This window comes from Mangifera indica, chromosome 2 (genome assembly GCF_011075055.1).
Source record: "Mangifera indica cultivar Alphonso chromosome 2, CATAS_Mindica_2.1, whole genome shotgun sequence".
In the NCBI taxonomy this organism is placed as follows: domain Eukaryota; kingdom Viridiplantae; phylum Streptophyta; class Magnoliopsida; order Sapindales; family Anacardiaceae; genus Mangifera; species Mangifera indica.
This window is the reverse complement of record NC_058138.1, coordinates 16,671,889-16,696,359: the sequence shown is the minus strand read 5'-3', so window position 1 is coordinate 16,696,359 and position 24,471 is coordinate 16,671,889. Positions and strand designations below refer to the sequence as shown.

Sequence of the window (24,471 nt, the reverse complement as noted above, 5' to 3'; positions counted from 1 at the left end):
ATTGGCAACTAACCCCAAATCTATTATGAAATCATACTAAGAGATGAAGCAAACAAGGAGATACAAAACACAAGTTAAAAAAGATTTACCTTGTGAATAATCTGCGTAGAAGAATCCTTCAATGTTGCATTTGTCTTACAACTAGAAAAGCCTATGGAAAGCATAAGAGCTCAAAAAATTCTACTATGATAAGTATATATTTTAGATTCAATGTACTATGATAAGTATATATTTTACTTTCAACTTGTAATCACACAACTATCATTCTCTCTTTCCTATAAATACAAGATAGTATTACGTGATGAGATTTTTTTTATCTCATAATGCTACTTTATCAAAATTTCACTAGATTACTAATATCATAACGGTGGGGGTATGCTTTTCGATCTATAGGTTGAATCATTCTAAAAATGTGATTGTGTTCTTTATTTCTTACATAAGATTACCCTTTTAATTTTACGTATCTTTCATTAATAGAATTTTTACTAAGTAATGTTAAGTACCCTTATAACAAGTATTAATATGGATACCAACGGCGACAAATAGTAAGATCTTTTACCAACTGCTTGCTTTCTGTTGCACCAGCTGACAGTAAATAATGGGTTTATCTGCCATAAATTAACCCTAAAAGAATTTGAACAATCATGAAAGCCACACAATCCAAACGAGAAAAAGAAAAAAGGTAGTCAAGTGAAAGAGCATTCAAGCTCACCATGTTAATCCTCACCTGAACAAAAAGAATAAAATTTATACCCATATTTAGTTATTCTTCCATATACGCAGCAGTGCAGCCACTGCAATCTATCTTCCCTAGCAACGAGACTAAAACAAGGTGAGCACCTCGGTAGCTGGAGCTCGAGCTTAATAATGTCACATATATATGGATTGAGTTTCAGTTTGATTGATGATAACTTGTTTCAGGTTTGAACATGTCAAACTAATAATTAATCTCGAGTTAATTCAATTTGAATGCACTTTTAGATTAGAAATATGTCTTTTTTTTTTAACAAATGGGTTACTTGAATAACATTTATGGCACTGATTAAATAATTGAAACATTGGTACGGAGACATTTATTTTGATAATTGAATAAGTAATATAATATCGATTAACTAAAATTTTAGGAATTCTTCAAAGGATAAGATAAGAATCCAACGATCAAATTTCATTATCAATAGATTAGTTGACAATACTTATAAGAGAAGTGGGTCATAATTCTAAAAAATAAAAGTTTTCTATAATAGCACTATCAATTGGATCGGATAGGTCTGAGACTAGATTATTCTCTCGAAAAAATTAGTTTTGAGCTTAACAAAATTAAGGCATTAGGCAGGTTTGAACTAAAAAAATGGTCATTAAGCAATTGGGTTTAAGTTTGAATATAGGTTGTTTAAGTTCAAGGCTTAAAAATTCATTGTAGGTAAGGTGTAGTTGTTAAGTTTTTAAACCTGCTAGGAAATTGTCCGGGTGGACTCGAAATAAGTTAAAAAAAGCTAGAAAAATTTTAATAAATCAAATATAAACAAAAAAATCTTAGATTTGAATGGGCGACCCAAAACCCAAACCCGAAAATTTTTTACAGGTTTAAACAAACAAACCAAACTGATTTTATAAGCCCGATTAATAGCCCTACTTGGAGGTGGGTTCATACCTTTTTTTTTAATAGCCCGATAACTAGATCTTGTTTTGGGCCGGACCTGGTCGGGCCAAATTGGGCTGAAATTCAACCAAACAGGTCCAGAAAACCTTCGCAGGAGCACAGCCATGGCGTAGGGGCACTGCGAGCGAGTCCGTACTAGAAAAATAAATAGTCATTCAACAATCCTTCCCGACATAGCACTCAAAACCCGCGAAAAGATATAAAAGAATTTTGAAATATCAATTCTCAGAAAAAAAAAAAAAACCTCAAAACGTAGTCCACCGACAGAAAATGGATCGGATTCAAGCCGCGAACGAGCTCGCTTTTCGGGTCGGATTCTCCGGTCACAGTGGCCATCTGAGGGTTGAGCCTCTATACACCGTGGAAGACCGTTCCGACCCCATAAAGTCTCTTCCCGATTTTATCCTTGTGAGTTTTTATTTTTATTTTCTTTTTGAAATTTATCTCTTACAGGACAAACAAATATCAGTACGGTGGATTTTGAAGTCGTATTTAGTGCTTTTGCGTTGTTTGGCTTAGAAATGTATGCGTTTGTGTCGTTTTTAGTTTGAATTATGTGCTTTTTGTTGCTTCTGGGTTTAATCATGATTGAGTTAGCTTGCACTATTATCCTATGTTGTTTATTCATCATATATTTTAAATTATCTATTTAAATGGTTTTGAGACATGATAGAGCTTGCAGAATTTGGTTTTGAGAGTATATAGGATTGTGACTGGTTATATTGAGTTTTAAGTTCTATAAAAGCTGAATCATAAATTTTAAAGTTAAGCAAACTTTTTTTTCTGATCATAATTTGTTTTTTGAATTTATACAAAAATTTTAAACAAAAAAAAAAAAAAGAGAGAGAGATAGAAAGAAGAAGAGGAGGTTATTTCCTCTCTTACTAAAACATGTCTTTGTTATTATAGTGAAGGGTTTAACATTTTTGTGTATATAGGAGGTTACTGTTTCTCCTACCTCATGAGTTGTATTTTCCAGTTCTAAATTACATAACTATGTATATGTCAGCCCCCTGCCTTTCCTAGGGAAACCCCTGAATCAATAAAGGAGCATATAGAGGAGAAATATCTATCAGTTGGATTGGATGCTGATGAATTTTCTCCAGAAAAAGTTGGAAGGCAGTGGGATTTTGATTGGTTTGGCATGTCCAAAATACCTCTAGAGCCATCTTTGCCAAGGTCTGTTGTGGTCCCAGTATGGGAGGTGCCATACCGACGACAAATGAAGCAAGGGAAATGGGAGACCAATTCAGTACAGGTACAACAGATCCTCTGATAATATGTTTTCTTGCTTAACCATAGAGATAATTCAAATAATTGGATTTGCAACTGTGTCCTTGTCATTTGTGTCCATTTGAACTGAAATGCAGAGCTAGATTTTGAATTTTGGTGTTATATTACTTTCTTGATTCTAACTTCAGTCTGAGGATTGGCATGTTGTATTGTTTTAGGTGGACGTATCAGAACTGATGATAGGATCTCAAGATTCCCGTCCCTTGCCGCGCATAGCTGGACCAGCAAAAGATTTTGTAAGAGGAAGCATCAATAACCGTCCTTTTCGTCCAGGAGGTTTGGAGGATTCCCAATCTTTAGAGAGGATTCTTCCTGATGGCGCCTCTAATGGTGACTGGGTGCAAGAAATGCTGAATGGCGGTCCTGTTCAGGTTATTCCTCCAAGCTTTAAGCAAGGAGTAGACTTTGGTGAACTAAAGGTAATTTCACTTTATATGAGAATCAACATGAAAAGTTTTCCTGGAAACCATGTGTGTTTTATATTGGTGATCAACAATTTAATTTGATACAATCTCTTTTCTTTTTGACATTACCTTTTTTGAAGGCATATCCTTGTTCATGGAATGTTTACACGGACCAGGATCAAAGGTCTTTTGAGAGCACATCGGAAGAAAAATTGGTTAGTTGTTGCATTATCATTTCACCATCTATCTGTTAGTAGCCTATAGTTTTACTAGGTAGGACTTGCAAGTTGCAAGTGTCATCAAACACTTGGAGTTCCTGTGTATGTGCTTCAAATAGAATTGCTTTCTAGAAATAGATCTCATTGATCGTCTGAAATGTTTTCAATTCATTTCCAATATTTTGATGTTCATTTGCAGAATGAGTTGTCTGTACAGTTTGATGATTTATTCAAGAAAGCTTGGGAAGAGGATGTTCCGGAAATAGAGAAAGATGGTATGTACTATCTGACCCTTTTTGTCTACTCTGTGAATTTATCTTTATGTAAGGTTGATATATAGATGTTATGAGCTTTGCTTTGGTGTGATTGGGCTAATTAGGGCTGGATTCGAGCTGAGCCGAGCTCGGGCTCGGCTCGGGTTTTTTATGGCCGGCTCGAGTTCGGCTCGGCTCGGTTCGTTTTTCATATCAAAACGGCACCGTTTTGTATATATATATGGATCAAAACGACATCGTTTTGTATAAAAAATTTTAAAAAAAAATCTGCCGAGCCAACCCGAGCCAGCTCGGGCTCGAACCGAGCCGAGCCTCGGCTCGAGTCCAGCCCTAGGGCTAATGAAACCTATGCCTTGTTGAGAAAATAGCTGATGCATAAGTTTGGCCATGGTTTGTTCTTGACTTATGTATGAGATTGATATCTTGGTGAGGGCCAGGTTGTTCAATTGACGCATGAGGGATATCTTGGAGGTTATTAACAGTGACACAAAGCAAGCTTGAATCATATTTAGAATTGAGACTGAACTTGAATCATATTTAGTAATGGCAATGAATAGTAGGCAATGTCTTGTATATTGTTTATCAGGAGGAAGATTAAAGTGGCCTTATAAGTACTTTGGAGAAACGATAGTTAATGTTCATATTTAGTGCATGGTTACAACTTCATATCTTACTTGTAGTTGCATGGATAATCTCTAAACAAAAATGGTGCAACCTTGATTGCCTTGGTTAATACTCTCCTCTGACACTGTGGATATGATTGAGGAAGATAAGTGATAACTTCGATATAATGCTTAGTGTGACTGTTTCCTACATGCAATTTCGTTTCACAGCTTTTGAAACTAGAAGGTGCCTTGTAAATCTTGATAAATATTGGTTTCCTAACTGAATCAAACTTCCACCTCTTGATGAAATGAGCTATAAACATGACATTCACATTAGGGTTGGATTCAACTCAAGATTGGCTTGAATATGGAAGAGCCAGTTTGAAAGGCTTGAGATCGATGAGTTAAGGCTCCAACTCGGCTTGGAAAAATTTTTACTTTGGATTCATCCAAGCTGGCTCAAACTCGTTTTGTTTATGAAAACAAACCCAGTCTTTGGTCCAAACTCAACTTGTTCGATCCAAGCTCGAGCAGCTCCGATTGAATTCAGCCCTAATTCGCATGACAAAATTTACGGCAAATTTGGTCATAGGAAAAGTGGTTTTTGGTCAGATGTGATTGTCTTTCTCTCTTTTCCTTCTTTCCCCCTCTTAAAGTACTACTTTCTTTTAAGGTCATAAGTCAGAAGCAGAGCCTGGTGAGTTAGATGCTGAAGTAACTGAGGTTGATGAACGCAGCAGTGTGCAGGAGCCTGATCTATCTGTATTGGATGAGATATTATCAGTTGACTCAAAAGGCTCAACATCAGTATTGGATGGTGGTGGTCAACAGCAGCAGAAGGAGGTATCTGGCTTAAAGTAGTATATGATGGCAACTTCCTTCAATCTGAACAATATCATATCACTTACTCTTTGTTTGTTTCCTTTAGTGGTTTTGATATGCTTTTGGTTGATGATTTCATCTCTTGGCAGGCCTGGGCTGTTAAGGGAGGGAGTGAAGGAATTGCCGATCATTTTTATGAACTTGTTCCTGACATGGCACTTGATTTTCCCTATGAATTGGATAACTTTCAAAAGGAGGTATTTGTTTATGAAGCATATTGGTGTATGAAACTTTCTTTTATTTTATATTTGTGGAATAGATCAGTTATAGTTAGATTTGGGTTTTTAACTTTGACCTAGTAGATCAGACATTGATGACAGTTTGGCCTTTAACTTAAGGGTGTGTTTTTTCCAGTGATTCCTTTTACTTGTATTCTGGACTAAACTGCATCTATTGAAAGGTGTTCTAAGTCTCTGCTTATCCTGTGTTTCTGGGATGCCTTACTGCTTGGTTACATGAGTGACTTTGCAGTTGCAGAATATCTCCAATTCCGTTTTCATTGATGCTCAAATCCATAGCTATCTTACTTCATATCAGTTGAGTTTGGTTTTGTCATACTTTGAGAAGCTCAAGAATTTTTGGTGTTATTTCGCTTAAAATTTGTTGGTGGCAAATTTGAAGGGAGAATCCAAATTTGTATCATATCTACTTGCTGCAATAAAAAACTTCATTGCTTCTGCTTTAACTTATGTCCTAATACAGCTGATTCGTGGAAATTATTCGGGAAATATTTGTCTCATGATATTATCAAGGATTTTGTATAGTGGACCTAGTTTTATCCATGTCTCAAGCTTTCACCTATAGCTCAAACATTTTGTCTTATTGGTAACCCTAAGTTTCTCTTATATGCAAATTACTTACCATGTGTGTTTTTCAGGCTATCTACTATCTGGAAAGGGGGGAGTCTGTATTTGTTGCAGCTCATACTTCAGCTGGAAAGACAGTTGTTGCCGAGTATGCATTTGCTTTAGCATCAAAGGTATCACCTGAATCTTCGAAGGGTCATTTTCCAGACTTATTTTAGAGTAAATTTGTTGAAGATGGTTTAAGGCCTCAGGAGATTCTTGTCTTTTTCTGATATTGGAATTTATGACATTTGCCCTTCACTTATTCTTTGATACATTATAAATTCAGTGGTTTTCTTAAATGCATGCAGCATTGTACAAGGGCTGTGTATACAGCTCCAATCAAAACCATCAGCAACCAAAAGTATAGAGATTTTTCTGGGAAGTTTGATGTTGGCCTTCTCACTGGTGATGTTAGCTTGAGGCCAGAGGCTTCTTGTCTCATCATGACCACTGAAATATTAAGGTCAATGCTTTACCGTGGTGCTGATATTATACGTGATATTGAATGGGTAAAGGGATTCGCTTCATTTGGTTTATATGTTTTTTTTCTCAATAGCAATATCTCCTGTCTTTTGATTGATAAAGTTCTTTCACTATTGCTTTTTCTTTTACCATTATTTCTGAAATTCCTTTTTTCGCTTTTCTTTTTCCTGCATCTGTGAAAAGATAGGTTATCTTTGATGAAGTGCATTATGTCAATGATGTTGAAAGAGGTGTTGTCTGGGAAGAAGTTATAATTATGCTTCCAAGGCATATCAATATTGTTCTTCTTTCTGCCACGGTACTTACTTCTTTGTCTCATTCCAACTGAATATTGCAACATGGATAGATTTCGGTTGTTAATATCATCAATGACTTTGATTTTTTGTCTTAACTATTGTAATTTTGGGTCATATGTTTTCTTGAGCAGTATCCATTGCTTCAAATATGATTGGAAATATGTAAAGCATTCTTTTTTTCACCCCTATCCTCCATCATCTAAGTCCTTACCTTGATTAGTGAGATAACAAGAGACTAGCACTTTCCATCTAAACTAGGGAGCACCCATCGTATGAAGCATCTCATTGCAGGCTTTAATGTTTAAATTTTGTACAGAGATGGAGGGATATTGCAATAAATCATTCTGGGTGCTTGTTTCATCTGAGCTTTACAGTTATTAGTCTTTGTCTGCTCCTCCTCTCATTTATTTAGAGCCTTGATATGGCATAGCATAAAGTGTTCTTCATTATTTCACAGGTTCCAAACACAGTTGAATTTGCTGACTGGATTGGTCGAACAAAGCTAAAGCCAATTCGTGTTACTGGGTGAGTGGTAACCCTTTATGATAATTGAATTTGAATTGACACTTTCCTTTTCTTTCGTCCCTGTATCATATGAAGCTGGAAGATAACCGCTTTCTTGTTTATGGATGTTTATTTGTTATTAGGACGACCAAAAGGCCAGTTCCTCTAGAACACTGCCTATTTTATTCTGGAGAGTTCTACAAAATATGTGAGAGTGAAACTTTCATACCTGAAGGGTTGAAAACTGCTAAAGATGCATTCAAGAAGAAGAATTCAAGGGCAATTGGTGGTGGTAGTGGATCCTACACTGGGTCTTCAGCAGGTCGAGATGGGGTTCGATCTCAGAAACAAGAAAACCATAATCGTGGTAAACAGAATAAGCATTCTGGTGCCAAAAGTTCAGGGAATTTCTCTGGGAGTGGTTGGGTGAATCAAAACAATGGCAGTAGCCAGAACAATCGGGGCTCAAGGAGATCAGAAGCTTCTATCTGGTTATCGCTTATAAACAAGCTGTCAAAGAAGTCACTATTACCCGTAAGTTAGGTTACCTCTTATAACATAATTTCTTACTGATGTATTCTGGTCATATGTGAATGATATTCCGTTACTTCTCGTCATTTGTCATCCTTCTTTTTCTTTTCATCTGTGTTTGTGAAGGAAAAGGAGAAACACAAAAAAATTTTAATTTAATTGCTGGCCAATTTTTTAATATGATTTTTTAGGAGAAAACATCTTGCTGGTAAAATGAAGTGGAAAAAATAGCCTGCCTGGCATGTTATCTATATCATATTAATTACTACTGTAGAATAGCTATTCCAGTTTTATACAATTCAACTGTCATCACTTTTTACCTCTTATATCTATGAAATTATAGTATTTAATATTTTCTTCAAATAACTGCATCAAATGTGATCCTTGTTAACTTGTTACCATCAAATGCACACGTGTAGTTTTTGTTCATTTCATTTTCTGGTCAAGGGAAATTTTCCAAGCATGTGCTTGGGATTTTCTTATCTTGTAATATTTTGAGCATTTTTACCTTGACTTTTGTGTCCAGGTGGTTATATTTTGTTTTTCTAAGAATCGCTGTGATAAATCAGCTGATGCCTTGACTAGCACTGACCTCACTACTAGTTCTGAGAAAAGTGAGATAAGGATTTTTTGTGACAGAGCATTTTCGCGACTAAAGGGTTCTGATCGGAGTTTACCGCAGGTTTGCTGCTTACGGAATTTTTTTTTTCTCTCAATATAAACTACTTGGAGTTAACATATATTAATTTGATATATTATAAAGATTGTCAGGGTTCAAAGCCTCCTCCGTCGGGGAATTGGTGTCCATCATGCAGGGTTGCTACCAATTGTTAAAGAAGTTGTTGAAATGCTTTTTTGTCAAGGTGTGATTAAGGTAAGGTTGTAGTCTCTGATGAAGGATCAGTAACTGCAACTCTGTTTTACTGTTTTCAAAAGTGATTAAGTTTCCAAGCTTGTAATCTTCAGATAGGTTGAGCATGCTGGGAATTTTATTTTGTAAATTTTCTTGAAATTTATTATATTAAAGCTTTCATCCTTGTTTCTGCATGTGATTAGATTATATCGGTTGTTTGAGATATACAAGCCTTTGACACTTCTCTATTCTTTCTATAGGTTTTGTTTTCAACAGAGACTTTTGCTATGGGGGTTAATGCCCCTGCCAGAACAGTGAGTATTTGATTTGCCGCTAAATTTGAAATACATTCAACCGTAATTAGATGCCCTTGCGGTTTTATTATCTGTATTTTTCTATTTTCTATAATTGCCGAATCTTTGACCATTTGACCCATCTTCTATTGAGTGAAAGAGATCCTGCTACAGTAGAAACAATCTGCGAATCAAGATAGTTCATTCTTGATTCTTTTAATTATTGAAATTTTACTGGCATGAAGTCTGTGCCCCATTTCAGCTTGCCAACATGCAAAGATCACTATTTGTATTAAGAACATTTGTTGCATTGACTAGATCTAGTATTAATTGCCCTCTGATAAGTCAGTATGTTATGTTTGAATGTTGTAAATTAAGTGCTATGGTTAGTATTGTACGGCATAATAAATTAGCTTATTTTATTATTGGAACACATCTTTTTACCGGCATGTTCCATTTACTGCAACCTGTTGTAACTTGTATGTGTCACAATGTCTGTATGTTCTTATATCAATTTTGAGTGTCCTTGAAATTTTTTGTAGGTTGTTTTTGATACTTTGAGGAAGTTCGATGGCAGGGAATTCAGACAATTACTTCCTGGTGAATACACTCAAATGGCAGGTCGTGCTGGCAGAAGAGGTCTTGATAAAATTGGTACAGTAGTTGTAATGTGCCGTGATGAAATCCCAGAAGAGGAGGATTTGAAAAATATTATAGTTGGAAGTGCAACAAGGCTGGAATCTCAGTTTCGACTAACTTATATAATGATTCTCCATCTTCTTCGCGTTGAAGAATTGAAGGTAAAGTTAGATATTGAACTAGATAGAAGCTTTTAGTTTGAATCTGCAAACAATTTGTTGCTTTTATGCTCTTTTTGGAAATTTTGGTGTTGGTCATTCCTAGAATTTTGTCCTCACATATCTTATTTTCAGTTATTGTGGTACATTGTGCATGGGAAGCAGACCTTAATTATGTAGATAATGTTAAAAATAAAGGAAAGAGTTTTGATTTCGTCAAATGTGCTTGTGCACAAGCTCTTGTGTTTGCTTGCTACATGAGTCACGTGGCATAATTACTTTATCCATGGTATTTCTGTACTAACATAATTAGGTTTGTAGCTTTATGGTACAACTTATTGATTATTTTTTTTATAGGGATGTCTGATAGACAATATGTTACCTTTTGAATTTGTTGAACTTCTTTCCTAAGCGTGGTTTGAGTTTAATAATGACAGATTAAAACTCTTGCATTCGTACAAGCTTCTGTAAAATTATGCAGCTATGACGACATGGCTCACCTTGCCTATTATTGATTATTTTTAATTATTACTTCTTAAAATATTGAAAGAAAACTTTGTGCATAATTCTTTCTTGATCTAATGGTCATGAGTTTTAGTTTTAAACAATCTTTTGTAGTTTGTTTTAAACAAACCTCAGAAGATTGTTGTTTGGGTTGTGCTTCAAGTAAACACATGTCATGTTGGTTTATTGCAGCAAATGGTGAAATTATTGGTTTCTAACCACCTAGGATTTTATAATTATCAACCGAGGACACTTTGGCCTTTTGTTCTCTCTTTCTCTTTTAAATATTTATATTTTCTTGAAATCAGTTATCCATTTGTCATTTTCCTAGTGTTGAGTGGGGACTACAAATGCAGGTGGAGGACATGTTGAAAAGAAGTTTTGCCGAATTCCATGCTCAGAAGAAACTTCCTGAACAGCAGCAACTTCTGATGCGAAAGCTTGCTCAGCCAACAAAAACTATCGAGTAAGTTTAAGAATATTAGAATCCAGGTTAATTTGACAACTATTGTTTTTCACCTAAGGGATTGATGCAGGTTCTCTAATGTGCTAGAGCCCGTAAAACATTTTAAATCTTCAACTCTGTCATTACCCTTTGCTTATATTGTTATAAAATCTCTTGCGGTTTTGCTTTGAGTTTTGAAATTCAAAACACGTTTTGACAATTTAAAAGCTCACAAACTATTTAACTAATCTTGTTTTAACATCTTCAAAAGATATGAGATGTTCATACATGTTCAACCTTCCTCTCGTGCTTTGCCAATATGATATTTACTTAGGAGTGTTACATTCAATACCTACCCCCCCTTTCCCCCTTTTAACAAACTCAGTGTTCTCGTTAAGATTTGTCATATCATCGTTTAAGAGGACGTACAAAGTGGCTTTAATACTATTTGTAACATCTTGGTTTAATAGCTCGACCCCACTGTAAAGATATTGTTTATTTTGGAAATATAATCTATCATTATTTTATTTTTAAGTTTTGCAATTTAAAACATGTATTGACAGTGTAAGAGTTTACAAGCTATTTAATTAGTCTTGTCTTAACATCCCCAAACAATGAAGGATGTCTATACATATTCAACATCTCTTCGTGTTTTATCGATGCGGAGTTTTCCGTGTTATAAATACCATCACAGTTTTTTTTTTTTTTTTCCCTGTTTTACATGTTTGATACCAAGTGATATGCAAAGATTATATGTCTATGAAAACTTGATAGTTTTTTACTGTATATCAAAATTTGATTTTCTTCAGATTTGCTGTTCTACATGACGTGATTGGATTACTTTTACTTTGCCATCTTGGTTACATTGGGCAAGATTTCTTTAGTCTATGTATTCTTCTTGATTAGCATGATTTTATAAATAAAAATTGGTTTTCAGTTTTTACAAAAAATTAAATTAACAGTATATCGTTAATACGTCAAAAAGAGAGAGAAGGACCACCATATATTTTTACCATGAAAAATGAAGATGCATATTCATCTAATAATAGAAATTTCATCTCTATATTTCCATGATCAGGCTGTTTTCTATCATGTGAAATGGAGTAAATAACTTGGTTTGTAATGGCTGATTATGGCATTGATATTCATGGGTGTAAAATGACTTTGTCAGATATGTTGATATTAGGTCATGAGCAATTGCCTCATGTTTGCCTTAGTCATATCTTCTTTATATTATTTTCATGCTGAATCCCTGCTCTACAATTACGTCTCAATTATTAATCATCAGTGATTGTATAGCTCATCAAGCATCACTGTTTCTATATAGTTGTATTAAAGGTGAACCCTCAATTGAGGAGTACTATGAGATGTATTCAGAAGCTGAGAAGTATAACAACCAGATAACTGAGGCAGTCATGCTGTCATCTTCTGCCCTGCAATTTCTAACACAAGGAAGAGTGGTAGTTGTGAAATCACAATCTGTGAGTTCTCACATAAGCATATCTCGTTACAGACTCTATGTCAGTTAGGATTATAGGATTTGTTTATTTATTTAATTATTTTTTCATTTATGGACCTAATTTTTTGACTTGCCTTTTGAATGTTTTAGTGATATGCTTCTAGCCTGCATTAAGTGTTTCTGCTGATAAAGATATTTGTTCTTAAATATATATTTTTGATGAATGATATTTAATCTCTCTAAGCTTCTCTGCTCTGGAGCTGAAACTAGTCTGAAGGGGCAAGCTTTGATACTATCATCTCATGTGGGTTGGTTTTAGAGAATGATTTTGTTATGTTGGGACGAAGGATGAGAGAATTGTGATGACTAAGTTTAATCCCAGTAGTATCTTAGTTCAATTTCCTATGCCCACTGATATACCTTATATGAGGAAAAACAAGAGTTTTTTTGTCGTGATGCAAAGGTGCTGCTTGTACTATAATTTTACTGTAGTTGGCATGTGAATGTGAGATGTTGTTTTAGTTAAACAGTTCTTTTATACTTGTCATTGCTAAAGTCGTATCTTTGATGATTCGCAGGCTCAAGACCACTTGTTGGGAGCTGTTGTTAAAGCCCCTTCAGGCAGTAATAAGCAATACATAGTTTTAGTGCTGAAACCTGATGTACCATCAACAACAGAGACTCCTTTGGAAAAAAATAGTGGGAAATTCCCAGAAGGTTATTTTATGGTACCAAAATCAAAACGTGGTCTTGAAGATGATGGCTACTTTGCTGCTCCTACTTCTCGTAAAAGCTCAGGTGTCATCAACATAAAACTACCATACCAAGGTACTGCAGCTGGAATAAGTTACGAGGTCAAAGGAATTGATAGTAAAGAGCTACTATGTATATGCGCTAAGAAGATAAAGATTGATCAAGTTCGACTTCTTGAAGATGGCAGCAGTGCTGCCTTCTCATCAACAGTTCAACAGCTACTGGATCTGAAATCTGGTGGAAACAAATATCCTCAGGCCCTTGATCCATTAAAAGGTAGGGCAATTTATCGATGGATGTAATTAATGATATTTTGGATGAAACACAGTTACTCTTTCAGAATATGAAGTCAATTATGCTTGTAAGATCTAATTGAGACCTTTGTTTTGCTTGTGGGATGACATACGGAGATAAAAATGCTTTAAGCAGCTTCCTGTCTGGTTTTTCTATCTGAGATAGGAGTGGTATAAGTAGTCCCATTTATCTTCCTTAGTATGACTTTTGCCTTGGTGCTACTGTTTTAGATTTGAAGCTGAAAGACATGGAACTTGTGGAAGCGTACTACAAATGGAATAGCCTATTGGGAAAGATGGCAACAAATAAGTGTCATGGTTGTATAAAACTGGAGGAGCACCTTAAGTTGGCCAAAGAGATTAAGAGACATAAAGAGGAAGTTAATGCTTTAAAGTTTCAAATGTCAGATGAAGCTCTTCAACAGATGCCAGATTTTCAGGGACGGGTATGTTTTTGTAATGTCAGCAATGGTTCATTTTTGGTTTTTGTAATGTCTGCAGCGGTTCTCTTTTGGTGGTAATCATCTCATGATTCATATGCTTGACCTCCTCTGAATATTTTAAGCGTTTTGCAGATAGATGTTCTGAAGGAAATTGGTTGTATTGATGAGGATCTTGTAGTTCAAATCAAAGGTCGTGTTGCTTGTGAGATGAACTCCGGGGAGGAGTTGATATGCACGGAATGTTTGTTTGAGAATCAACTTGATGACCTGGAACCAGAAGAAGCTGTAGCTATAATGTCTGCTTTTGTCTTTCAGCAGAAGAATACTTCTGAACCGCATCTTACTCCTAAACTTTCTGAGGCTAAACAAAGGTTGTATTCTTTATTCCTTCCTTCTTTTGTTCTCTACAGCTATATTAACTTATCATTAGTTTTCATAGACACTGTTAATAATCTGGGATCTAAATTGGTTTCCAGATTGCATAACACGGCCCTAAGACTTGGGGAGCTTCAAGCCTATTTCAAACTACAGATCGATCCTTTGGAGTATGCCCGAGAAAATCTCAAGTTTGGTCTTGTTGAAGTGGTTTATGAATGGGCAAAGGTTTTCTTCTTGCAAACACTTTGTAACCTAGTCGCAGCCTTAATATATGGTTTGTCATCTTACACACATCTTTGTGGCAGGGGACACCATTTGCAGATATCTGTGAGCTTACAGATGTTCCTGAGGGTATGATAGTTCGGACGATCGTCAGGCTGGATGAAACCTGCCGTGAATTCAGAAATGCCGCAGCTATTATGGGTAATTCTGCCCTGTACAAGAAGATGGAAACAGCCTCTAATGCAATAAAGCGCGACATTGTTTTTGCAGCCAGTTTGTACATCACTGGAGTTTGATTATGCCACACTTCCCCTTCCACGGGACAAAAATTTTCTTTATACCAAAGAATGGCCGGGCTCCATGTTCTGAAATTTAAATAGCTTCTCAAATGTACTGTAGAGTATTCCTCCTTAGTTTGTCTCCTTGAACAGTCAATATCAGTGCTAGTACTTTTTAATATTTATTTGAAAATAGGCAAAAGCAATTTTAGAAATACTTTCACACGAGGACTCTGAAATACAATTTTTTTTAACGGTTAGGTGGTTAGGTATTAACGGATGCAAAAATATTGATATATTATTATATAATCATATATTTTTAAATTAGAGATAAAATAAATAAAATATATTATAAAATTTGTTTATATTTATTAATATTAATTAGTATTTTTATATATGACATTACTTTTTAAAGTTGAAATATATTAGGGGGTTACGACGTTTTAAGAATTTTTTAAATACCTCTAATCATTTAAATGAGTGTTTAACACATTCCAAAAATGAATTTTATGATCTTACTTATAATGTTACAATATAATAGATGACTCTTTTACAAAGTTCGGAAACTCTCCGTTGTAACAATTACCATCTCTAAATTTGACACGTAAGTGACTCTTAAATTACAATCTATGTGGCCGAGTGTAGGTGATCGAAACCCTCCTCAAGGTGGTGATTCGAGATTATGAATTTAGTTTTGTTGCATGAAGCCTTTCAGTTTCGCCACCACATTGCAAGCGCTAGCTACTCCAAAATTTTCACTCTCTCTATCTCTAAAGCACTTTTTTTTTTTTTTTCAATTTTCTTTCCATTTTAAATAACTACTCTATATTGTGTTTGAAGACTCTTCATCCAGTTATGGCTTATTGGGATGCTCGTCTGATGTGAGTTTTTTTTTTTTTGAAATTAATCTGATGGACATTTGATTATGAGGTTATTATTATTATTATTATAATGATTCTTTGTTACAGGTTTGAACTGTATTTATTTGATTATCTGAGAAAAAATAACATGCATCAAACGGCTGAGATTTTCTACAGAGAGGCCAATCTTACATTTGATCCTAGTATGCCTGCTGGTAATATTGTTACTTTTTTCCACAAAAAAATGTTTATTAATTCATTTTACAGAATTTTATGTTATTTTGTTTCTTGATTGACTGGTTATTGTTGTTTAACTCTGCTGCTAATTGTTAATCTGTAAAGTGTCACTAATTTTGGTGATGAGCGAAATATATTCTTGATTTTTTTCCTGTTTTGTGAACTTATTTAATTACTACTTTTAGGGGAGATTTTGAAACATTTGAGTCCACTGGAATTGCAATGATAAACTGAATTGATTTAAGGATTTGTGACTTATAACAGTAAAATGATAACTTAGTTGGTATTTTTTAAAAAATCTTCCCCATCTTAATTAGCCTAATAGTGCTGTTACCTTCTTAATTAATTGGAAACTTTTCAAATCACTAAATGAAATTTGTTTTTTATTTTAATTTTTTTAGCAATAGATGTTCTGAAGGGGTTTTTGCACGAGTGGTGGTCATTTTTCTATGACATGTATAGATCACGGCAGCTGACGGATTGTGGTTCCCAGCAGAGTCTATCAAATATGGTGCTAGTTTTATGGATCTTTTTTTTTAATGCTTTGTTGGTTCATATCTGTATGAATCTAAATTCCACCATGTTTTAGATGTAATTTGGCCATTTTTTCCTTTGGTCTGTAATTAGGTTGAGCAAATGATGGAAGCTAAGCAACAACTTGATCCTTCTCCGTCCAGAAACTATGTAATGGATGAGCAAACAATTTCACGCTCGCTAGCTAGTGCTGATTCTGGTATGTTCTCTTACACCTACATTAGCCTATTTAGTTTTGTTCAAATGGATTAGTAAATAGTTTTTTGCTGTATTAATTATTATTTTTTAATCAATGGTTATATATTCATGGGTGTGTCTATGGGTTATCAGTGTGATGCTTTCCATGTAAATCTTGATAGACTATGCTTAATGTTTATATTTGCAGACACTGGGGTCAATCCAATGGAATCAATGGGGTTCCCTTTAATAGTAAGTACCATTCAATAATTTCAATTTCCTTTGAAAGGAAATGTTTTTGTCAAGTGTTAAATGCATTTTCAATATGTTATTGCAGGTAGCAGATCCAAGTCCCTTCAGCAGCTCATCATTGTTGCATCAACAAGATATATTCACATCCACATCCACATTGAATCTTCCTGGAAGCTTTCTCAATTTAACTTCTCAAGAAGTGGGCAGTTTGGTTTTTGAAGCAGCAAAAAAAGCTACTATTCCATCTGACAAGGTAGTGACCTCCAAATTGATAGCTCGACTGATGTATGATAATAATTAGATATGCAAATGCTCAAGCAAATGTATGCACAAAAGTCCAGGACATATATACTTGCATTGAAATTAGAAAACATGTTGTTGGTTGGGTTGGTGTGTGTATTGATCTGCTAATTAGCACGATGATGAACTAATCCCTGCAGGATTAATGAAATGTTTATTAAACTCAATTTGGTTGAAGGGAAAACATCATAAAGAGCTTAGGGACAAATCCCTATTAGCTCACTGGTATCTACTATATAGAAGTCTGCATATGTTGTATGTAGTCCATTCATTGCTGATGAGTAGATTCTCTGGCAAAGGAAGAGGAATATGGAGATGTCTCCAATTGTGTGTGTGTGTGTTAATGTCCAATAAAGATTGGTCCTCTTTGATTTGTCTTGTCTTTTGTTAGAGCTCGGGTCTATGTGAAAAGGAAGAGAAGAGGAAGAAAGGCGAACGTGAAGGTGCAAACCATGGAATTGACAGAAGGCACCAGCGATATCAATAACAGAAAGCAGCGTATTGGAGCGGAAGGCACCAGTCCAAAAGCTGTTGGTGATAGTGTTGGTAGCAATATTAGTAAGCAGCCCAGGGGAGCTCCAGATGGCAGTATTTTAGTGGCGGAAAGGACAACAGACATGCAGCAAAAGTTTAGGAGTATGCTGGAAGAGATGGAGATTGTGAAAACATGGGACGCTGAGCTGGCATCTGAGGATTGGGTGGGCGACAGTAAGGAGGCCAGAAATAGGGAGCTGGGAGAGGAAGGAGCACACTTTTGAGAAGAAAAGAAAGGAAGGGAGTAGGGAGAGTCCTAGCCTCTCGAAAGCTGGTGGGTGTGTGGGTTTTATTTTGCTTGAGTTACTGTAATGATTTATCTTTTGGAATGTTATTGTGCTAGTTGGGGAATTTCATGTGTGTTAGTTTCCGGAGAGGTTGATTACTTGTGTTGATGGGAGTAGGCAGTGTAATCAAACTCATCATTTGATATAATGCTCCAGTTAGATTAATTGCTCTGTTGTTCTGTTTATTTGAAATATACACTGTTACATCAAAATAGAAAGCCAAAACAATCTTCCGACGTCTTACAGTCTTAGCCAGGAATCCCCTTTTCACGGCACAGCAGAAGAGGAAGAACACTTGCGCAGCCGCTGCACTCTTCAGGTACCTAACATCTTTCTAAAGGAAATGAAACCTGGATTTACATTTGGGCTTATGATCATTTTTGTTCAAACCTTTGATCATCTCCAATAGTATAAGAAAAAATGCAAATAATTTTCTATCACAAAGTTAGATATTCATGTGGCATAACAGATTGATTTATTAGGAGGTCATTATGAGATTTCCTCAAAATATGATTGTTACAAGATGCTTTGATTGAATTTGATAATACAACAAACAAGCTCTTTTGTTGGAATGTAAGTGAAAATATATATTTTGTTGGGTTTTTAGTGTGTGAGTGTGTGTTTAAATTGTTGTCAATCTCACAGTATGGGAGTTATTTTAAGTTAGGCCTCTCATAGAAAAATAATCTTGGTTTGTATAATCATATTTTACTATTCCTGTAAAATCTTTAAATCAATGACGCTTCTTTATGATGCTTTATTCTGTCTTTTCTGTTAATATCATATATTTCTTTTTAGGCTACCCAAATGAATAAACAGTAAATCTTCCCTGTCCAAGCTTGTTGTGACTATGATGCATCTTTGATTTTTGTGTTTCTTGTGGAGTAGAGTGGCAGTGATAGCATGAACACATCAGACTCCATAAATGGAAACAACAGTCTGCAAGGAGAAGCTGATAGTACTTTGGAAGGTTCCTTAACAAAACATCTCTGTGATGATAATGTCAAATCAGCTTCTTCACATGCTAAAGGCATCAAAGGCAATGCTAGTTCTCCTTCCAGCAAATTGCCAGGATGTGCTAAACAGCAGATGGTTTCATTGGTATTCCCTTAACTTTTAATGAGGACGCATAATTGAATAAAGTAATACATGTCTCTGCTCTTTTATTAATATAGAAATTTGTCTAATACAGTAGAAGTACTAACTGTAGACAATATATCACTACCTATCATTGGTGAAGATAGTTTATTGTTCGAAAAATAGGTTACAACAGAAGCAATAGACCAACTTTCCTCTTATACATGCCAACTTTTGGAGGAAGACCGCTGTTATTTCCCTCTGTGTTCTTTTTCACTCTTTTTTTTTTTGAAATTACTGGTGATTTACTTTGAGTACTAAATCTTCTACGTTTTAAAGGTGCAGTTTATTACTTACTCTGTGCCCTATTGTAATTCACCTGTTCTGAGCTTTCACTTCTGAGATGCATCTATCCTTTCAACTTAATTGTTCATAGTAAATTGCTAAAAAACATTGGTACTGAACAAAAGCTGTAAATTAATGTGGGTTTACAACATGGACCATTTCAAGTAATCTACCAGAAAAATGATTTTATATGATATAATAAGAATGAGTGGTGCTCTCCCATTGGTACGCTTCAAGGCACGGGTACTAGACTCGTGTATTATGAGTTGATACAAACTTTTTTGTTTTGGACATATAATTAATTTCAGTTTTCTTAAATATCTAATATGATAACCTTCCCATTGAGGTTTAATTGCAGAATTTTTCTTGCATTCCATCAAGTTGTGCAATCCAAAAAAGAAGGGTAAATCAATAACTGTTTCAAACACAGGAAGGGTTAATGTCTGGATTTGTGAAGCTACTGATATGATGCTGTGTCATATAAATGTTGGTAGTTTCCATTTTCAGTATGTAGATACAGGCTTATGACCTTTGATAGCCGCTATATTTTATTTCTTCTTCTAACTCTTTTAATAGGGACAATGGGGTGCTTGTTTACGTTCACTCTACTTACAAGTCATAGATGGCTCAAACTAGACATAAATCTTTTGACGGAGAGGCAAAAGTTGGTATGAAATTAGGTTTTCACTTCTCTTTATATCTTTCTAGGTCAATGGATATTGTGAGGGGGTCACTTATACGATAAATCAAAATTTTGAATTTTATCAAAGTTATGAATTTTGTTTAGAGTGTAAGGCATGCAAGTTATAATAGTGTAAGCACAAACATGAAATTGGAAGTCCTCAAAGTAGATACTAGCTTATCTTTGCGAAGGGAACTAATATATTAGTCCTTATAGTATCTCGGTAACAATATGCAGTTAATTGGTAATAAATTGATTTGTAGGTAGATCTTGGAATACTTATTTGCTCATTAATTAAGAAAAATGTACTCAAATACAACTCTGTCAAATACTGTGACTGTTAATGTAGTTTCTAAAAATGTTGTTTGTTATATGCAATGGGGGGAGTGAAGGAGCTTTTAGAATAGTAGTGATAGCCTCATATGTGATGAACTTAGTGTTGAAACATGAAAATTCACATGTGGACACAGAAGTGACATCATTTCTCCAGTGCTCAAGAAAGTTGAATATCTTAGTTATTTATTTCTTCTCTTTTTTGGTTGATTAATAAATTAAAATCCACTCCTTGAATTAAAGTCAACACAATAAATTTACTAAATTATTCCCTTTGGAAAGAAAGGGGCATGTTTTACTACAGAATTATGAGAGCTCATTATTAGGCTGGAAGGAACAACAAATGAATATGAATAAAGGAACATCTACCCCCCATTTCTCCTCAAGATTAGATCTGTTTCGGTCCTAAGTTACATACAACTTGCTAAATTCTAGTGAATGTTTACATGATGCTTCACTATCTTAAACTGCAGTTTGATGTGCGCAGGCATTATTTACAGTTTACTTAGTGTGCTTAATTGGAATTTCATGTCCAGAAAGCAAGTGTTGAAACATTATATGATGTAGCTAGTGGAATTCCTTATCATCAAAGTGTTGTGATTAAAGTGCACCATGTTTCAAACTAGTGATACCGAGCTGCAATTTTCTAAAGTTTTTAGCTAATTGTTATCCCTCACATGTTTGAGATGATAATACCATTTAGAGTAGTGTTTCACGTTTTCAGGGTTTGTATTTCCGAGTGGAAGGAAAAGAAAAATATTTTGTTGGTTACACCGTTATAGCTGTTCTTTCTGTTGTGCGGCTAGCTAATATGGAAACTTAACTGCTTCTTCATAGTCTAGATTAAAAGAAAATATTTATGTTCCTTGTTTCATACTAGTATATAACTATTAATAGTAAATTTAAACATTTTTGCATTTCATCATTTTCTTTCTCCTTATATTAATAAATGCAGATGGAGTGCTATTTGGTGCCGATTAAACAAAGAACAAATTTGACATTTCTATACATGCCAATGTTGTTCAATGTGCAGTTTTTTGGTATTCTGACAAGGATCAAGTAGTTAATTTTTTGTTAGGTTTGTTATTTTGCAAACAAGTATCCTATCTTTCCCGTTAATAATCACAAGCATCACATAACAAAGGCATAGGTCACTTCTTTTTATGTGCACCTACAACTACATGAGTTGAATGGATAAATCAATTTTCAACTTTCAAAGAATATGAAATTAAATGAAAACTAATAGTTTTGTTTTTCTCATTTTAGTTTTTCTCGTAATATTTGATAAGTAGATTCACCTGGTTATTTAAGAAATTATGATCAAGTCTAAACAATATAAGAGGTAAATTTACATTGAATGTCACCCTCTTCGGTTTCATATATTCATCTTTGCTATTTCAGCTACGCAATGGTTTTCATATTCATTGTCAATGATATTGCTTAAAAACAAATTAAGGCCAATTCATTAAACTATAACTCTTCTCATTTAGAGTAAGTACAATTTGAATTGTAAAGATAGTGCAGTTTCTATTCTTGTGACAGGGTATAAGTAGAATATGCCGTTAGATCTGTAATTATTCTTGTGTTTGCAATCCAAGATAGCAATAATATCAATAGCTTTCTTCAATAGATTTTCTAATGATGTATATCTTATATCTCTTAATTACACATAATGTTCTTTCATAAAAGAAATCAGTTTAATGGACTCCAACCAGTTTGGAACAAGGGCCTTGTTATGTTAAAATGCGACTCTTATCGCCATGTCAAAGATCACAAGGGTAGAAGAGCAGTTACAACGATAGATGCAAAGACTAGCTGCAAGTATGCTGCCTTTGAACAAGTTTACCTCAAAAATACTGTGAGTGGTTCTCAAAAAACTAGATATCACTTAAGATATCTCATATATGACTGCTTAGCACCAGTTCATGCAACATGTCTCTCAACAGACTTTGGTTATTCTTAGTTAACAATATATATAATTTCATCCCAGGCTCTAGAATTACCATTCTGATAACAAAAGTAGGGAACAGAAATACACTCTTACACTAATTGTTTCTTACAATCACCAGATACAACTTATTCATGACACTTGAAACCAAGTAATAAAAGAAAGGTAGGGAAATGTGCAACAACATCTAGCTTGTATTTGAAGATAGCACTGGCCATTGTAGTTGTCACTCCTCTTTGGCTTGTGTGAAGAAAAAGTTACCTGAAACAAAGATATCACTTTATCAATCATAGAAACTGCAGGAAAAAAGTTTGTTACATGCTGATGGTGGTATACCTATTATCAGTGGACGGAATCCAGTTATTAGTGGCTAGGTTCCCCTTGCATGAATCATGACAGCCATTGGTATAGTTAAGGGCTAGGCTGAATTATTTCTATTTGCATTTTCCAGTTTGACGAATTCTGTTCCTGTCTGCAAAGATAAAACAAAAGTTTTATTTTGGTAATCCTTAAGGTAAGTTGCATTATTTTGACCATCTAGCTATTAACTTATTACCGTTTTGCCAATGCAGTTAAGATTCTTGTAGTACTCCGTCTCAGTGAATTCCTTGGTCACTTGGCTTCCACAGTATACTAGTTTCTGTAACAATGTTTCAAAATCTAAAATTTTAAAAATAATAAGTTTTAGATTACCTTAGAAGTTAGAGATTATAAAAAAACGTTTGTAGTCCAACAGTTAGGATAATTGTCTTCCAAGCAATAGAACTGGGTTCGACTCTTGGCAAATGCATATATTTCACTTTTGCGTTTGATTAATATTTTGGAATTCTTTTGTGAGGAAATGTATTTTTCAAGTATTAAATTCATTTTCAATATGTTATTGCAGGAAGCAGAACAAATTCCCCTTGGCAGCTCATCATTGTTGCATCAACAAGATATATTGATATCTACATCTGTGTTGAATCTTCCTGGAAATCTTCTCATTCTCAATTTAACTTCTTAAGAAGTAGGCAGTTCAGTTTTTGAAGCAGCAAGAAAGCTACTATTCCATCAGACAAGGTAGTGGCCTCCAAATTGATTACTTGGCCGATGTAAGATCACAGTTGGATATGCAAATGCTCAAGTACATGTATGCACAAACATGCAGGACATACTTGCATTGAAATTAGGTAACATGTTGCTGTTGGCTGGGTTGGTGGCTATATTTGATCTGCTAATTAGCACGATGATGAAATGATCCCTGCAGGATTCATGAAAAGTTTATTATACTCAATTTGGTTGACAGGAAAACATCATAAAGATCTTAGGAACAAATTACTATTAGCTGTATCTACTATATAGAAGTATATATACGTTGTATCTAGTCTATTCATTGCTGATGAGTAAATTCTCTAGGCAAGGAAGAAGAATATGGAGATGTCTCCAATTTTGTGGAGTGTGTCAATGTCCAATAGTGTTATTGGTTCTCTTTGATTTGTCTTGTCTTTCTAAAACAAATGAAACCTGGATTTACATTGGGCTTATGATCATTTCTGCTTAAACCTTTGATCATCTCCAAAAGTGAAAGAAAAAATGCAAATAATTTTCTATCACAAAGTTAGCTTTTCATGTGGCATAACAGATTGATTTATTAGGAGGTGATTATCATTTTCTGAAAAAATGATTGTCACAAGATGCTTTGATTGAATTCAATCATACAAGAAACAAGCTCTTTAGTTGGAATGTAAGTGGGTTTTTAGTGAGTGTGTGTAAATTGTAGTTAATCTCACAGGATGGGAGTTATTTTAGGTTAGGCCTCTCATAGAAACATAATCTTGGTTTGTATAATCATATTATACTACCCCTGCAATTCTTTTAAATCAATGAAGCTTCTCTGTGATGTTTTATTCTGTCTTTTCTTTTAAAATCATGTAATTCTTTTCAAGCTACCCAAATGAATAATAAATTCTAAATCTGCCTTGTTGAAGCATGATGCAACTATGATGCATCCCTGATTTTTGTGTTTCTTGTGGAGTAGTGGCAGATAGCATCAACACATCAGACTCCATAAATGGAAGCACCAGTCTGCAAGGAGAAGTTGATGCTACATCAAAAGGTCCCTTAACAAAACATCTCTCTGATGATAATGTCAAATCAGCTTCTTCACATGCTGATATGCTACAATTGCAAATGGTTTCATAGTTATTCC

At 34.7% G+C, this 24,471-nt stretch overlaps 2 protein-coding genes across 2 annotated transcripts; both read left to right on the top strand.

Annotated features, from left to right (window-relative positions):
* The first annotated feature begins 1,812 nt into the window (after positions 1–1,812).
* LOC123209142 (DExH-box ATP-dependent RNA helicase DExH11) lies at positions 1,813–14,940 on the top strand. The gene is made up of 23 exons (XM_044626940.1): positions 1,813–2,068; positions 2,670–2,918; positions 3,112–3,372; positions 3,498–3,572; positions 3,775–3,850; positions 5,129–5,298; positions 5,427–5,534; positions 6,215–6,316; positions 6,494–6,694; positions 6,856–6,966; positions 7,422–7,489; positions 7,612–8,002; positions 8,526–8,681; positions 8,763–8,873; positions 9,113–9,166; positions 9,688–9,945; positions 10,803–10,912; positions 12,219–12,372; positions 12,929–13,379; positions 13,628–13,842; positions 13,972–14,210; positions 14,316–14,442; positions 14,523–14,940. Exons 1-23 carry the CDS (start codon positions 1,931–1,933, stop codon positions 14,733–14,735), a joined length of 4,038 nt encoding a protein of 1,345 aa, XP_044482875.1. The 5' UTR covers positions 1,813–1,930; the 3' UTR covers positions 14,736–14,940.
* Positions 14,941–15,395: 455 nt separating this feature from the next.
* On the top strand, positions 15,396–18,066 carry LOC123209459. Its single transcript, XM_044627530.1, has 7 exons — positions 15,396–15,598; positions 15,686–15,792; positions 16,216–16,325; positions 16,442–16,547; positions 16,734–16,777; positions 16,863–17,030; positions 17,469–18,066. Exons 1-7 carry the CDS (start codon positions 15,573–15,575, stop codon positions 17,562–17,564), a joined length of 657 nt encoding a protein of 218 aa, XP_044483465.1. The 5' UTR covers positions 15,396–15,572; the 3' UTR covers positions 17,565–18,066.
* Positions 18,067–24,471: the final 6,405 nt, after the last annotated feature.

Bases quoted from the DNA above. Each gene is read 5' to 3' on its own strand.
- LOC123209142 (XM_044626940.1), top strand. From the start codon at position 1,931: ATGGATCGGATTCAAGCCGCGAACGAGCTCGCTTTTCGGGTCGGATTC. The intron at 5,535-6,214 runs GTATTTGTTTAT...TGTGTTTTTCAG, and splicing joins TGGATAACTTTCAAAAGGAG to GCTATCTACTATCTGGAAAG. The intron at 6,967-7,421 runs GTACTTACTTCT...ATTATTTCACAG, and splicing joins TTGTTCTTCTTTCTGCCACG to GTTCCAAACACAGTTGAATT.
- LOC123209459 (XM_044627530.1), top strand. From the start codon at position 15,573: ATGGCTTATTGGGATGCTCGTCTGAT. The intron at 15,793-16,215 runs GTAATATTGTTA...TAATTTTTTTAG, and splicing joins TGATCCTAGTATGCCTGCTG to CAATAGATGTTCTGAAGGGG. The intron at 16,548-16,733 runs GTATGTTCTCTT...TTATATTTGCAG, and splicing joins GCTAGCTAGTGCTGATTCTG to ACACTGGGGTCAATCCAATG.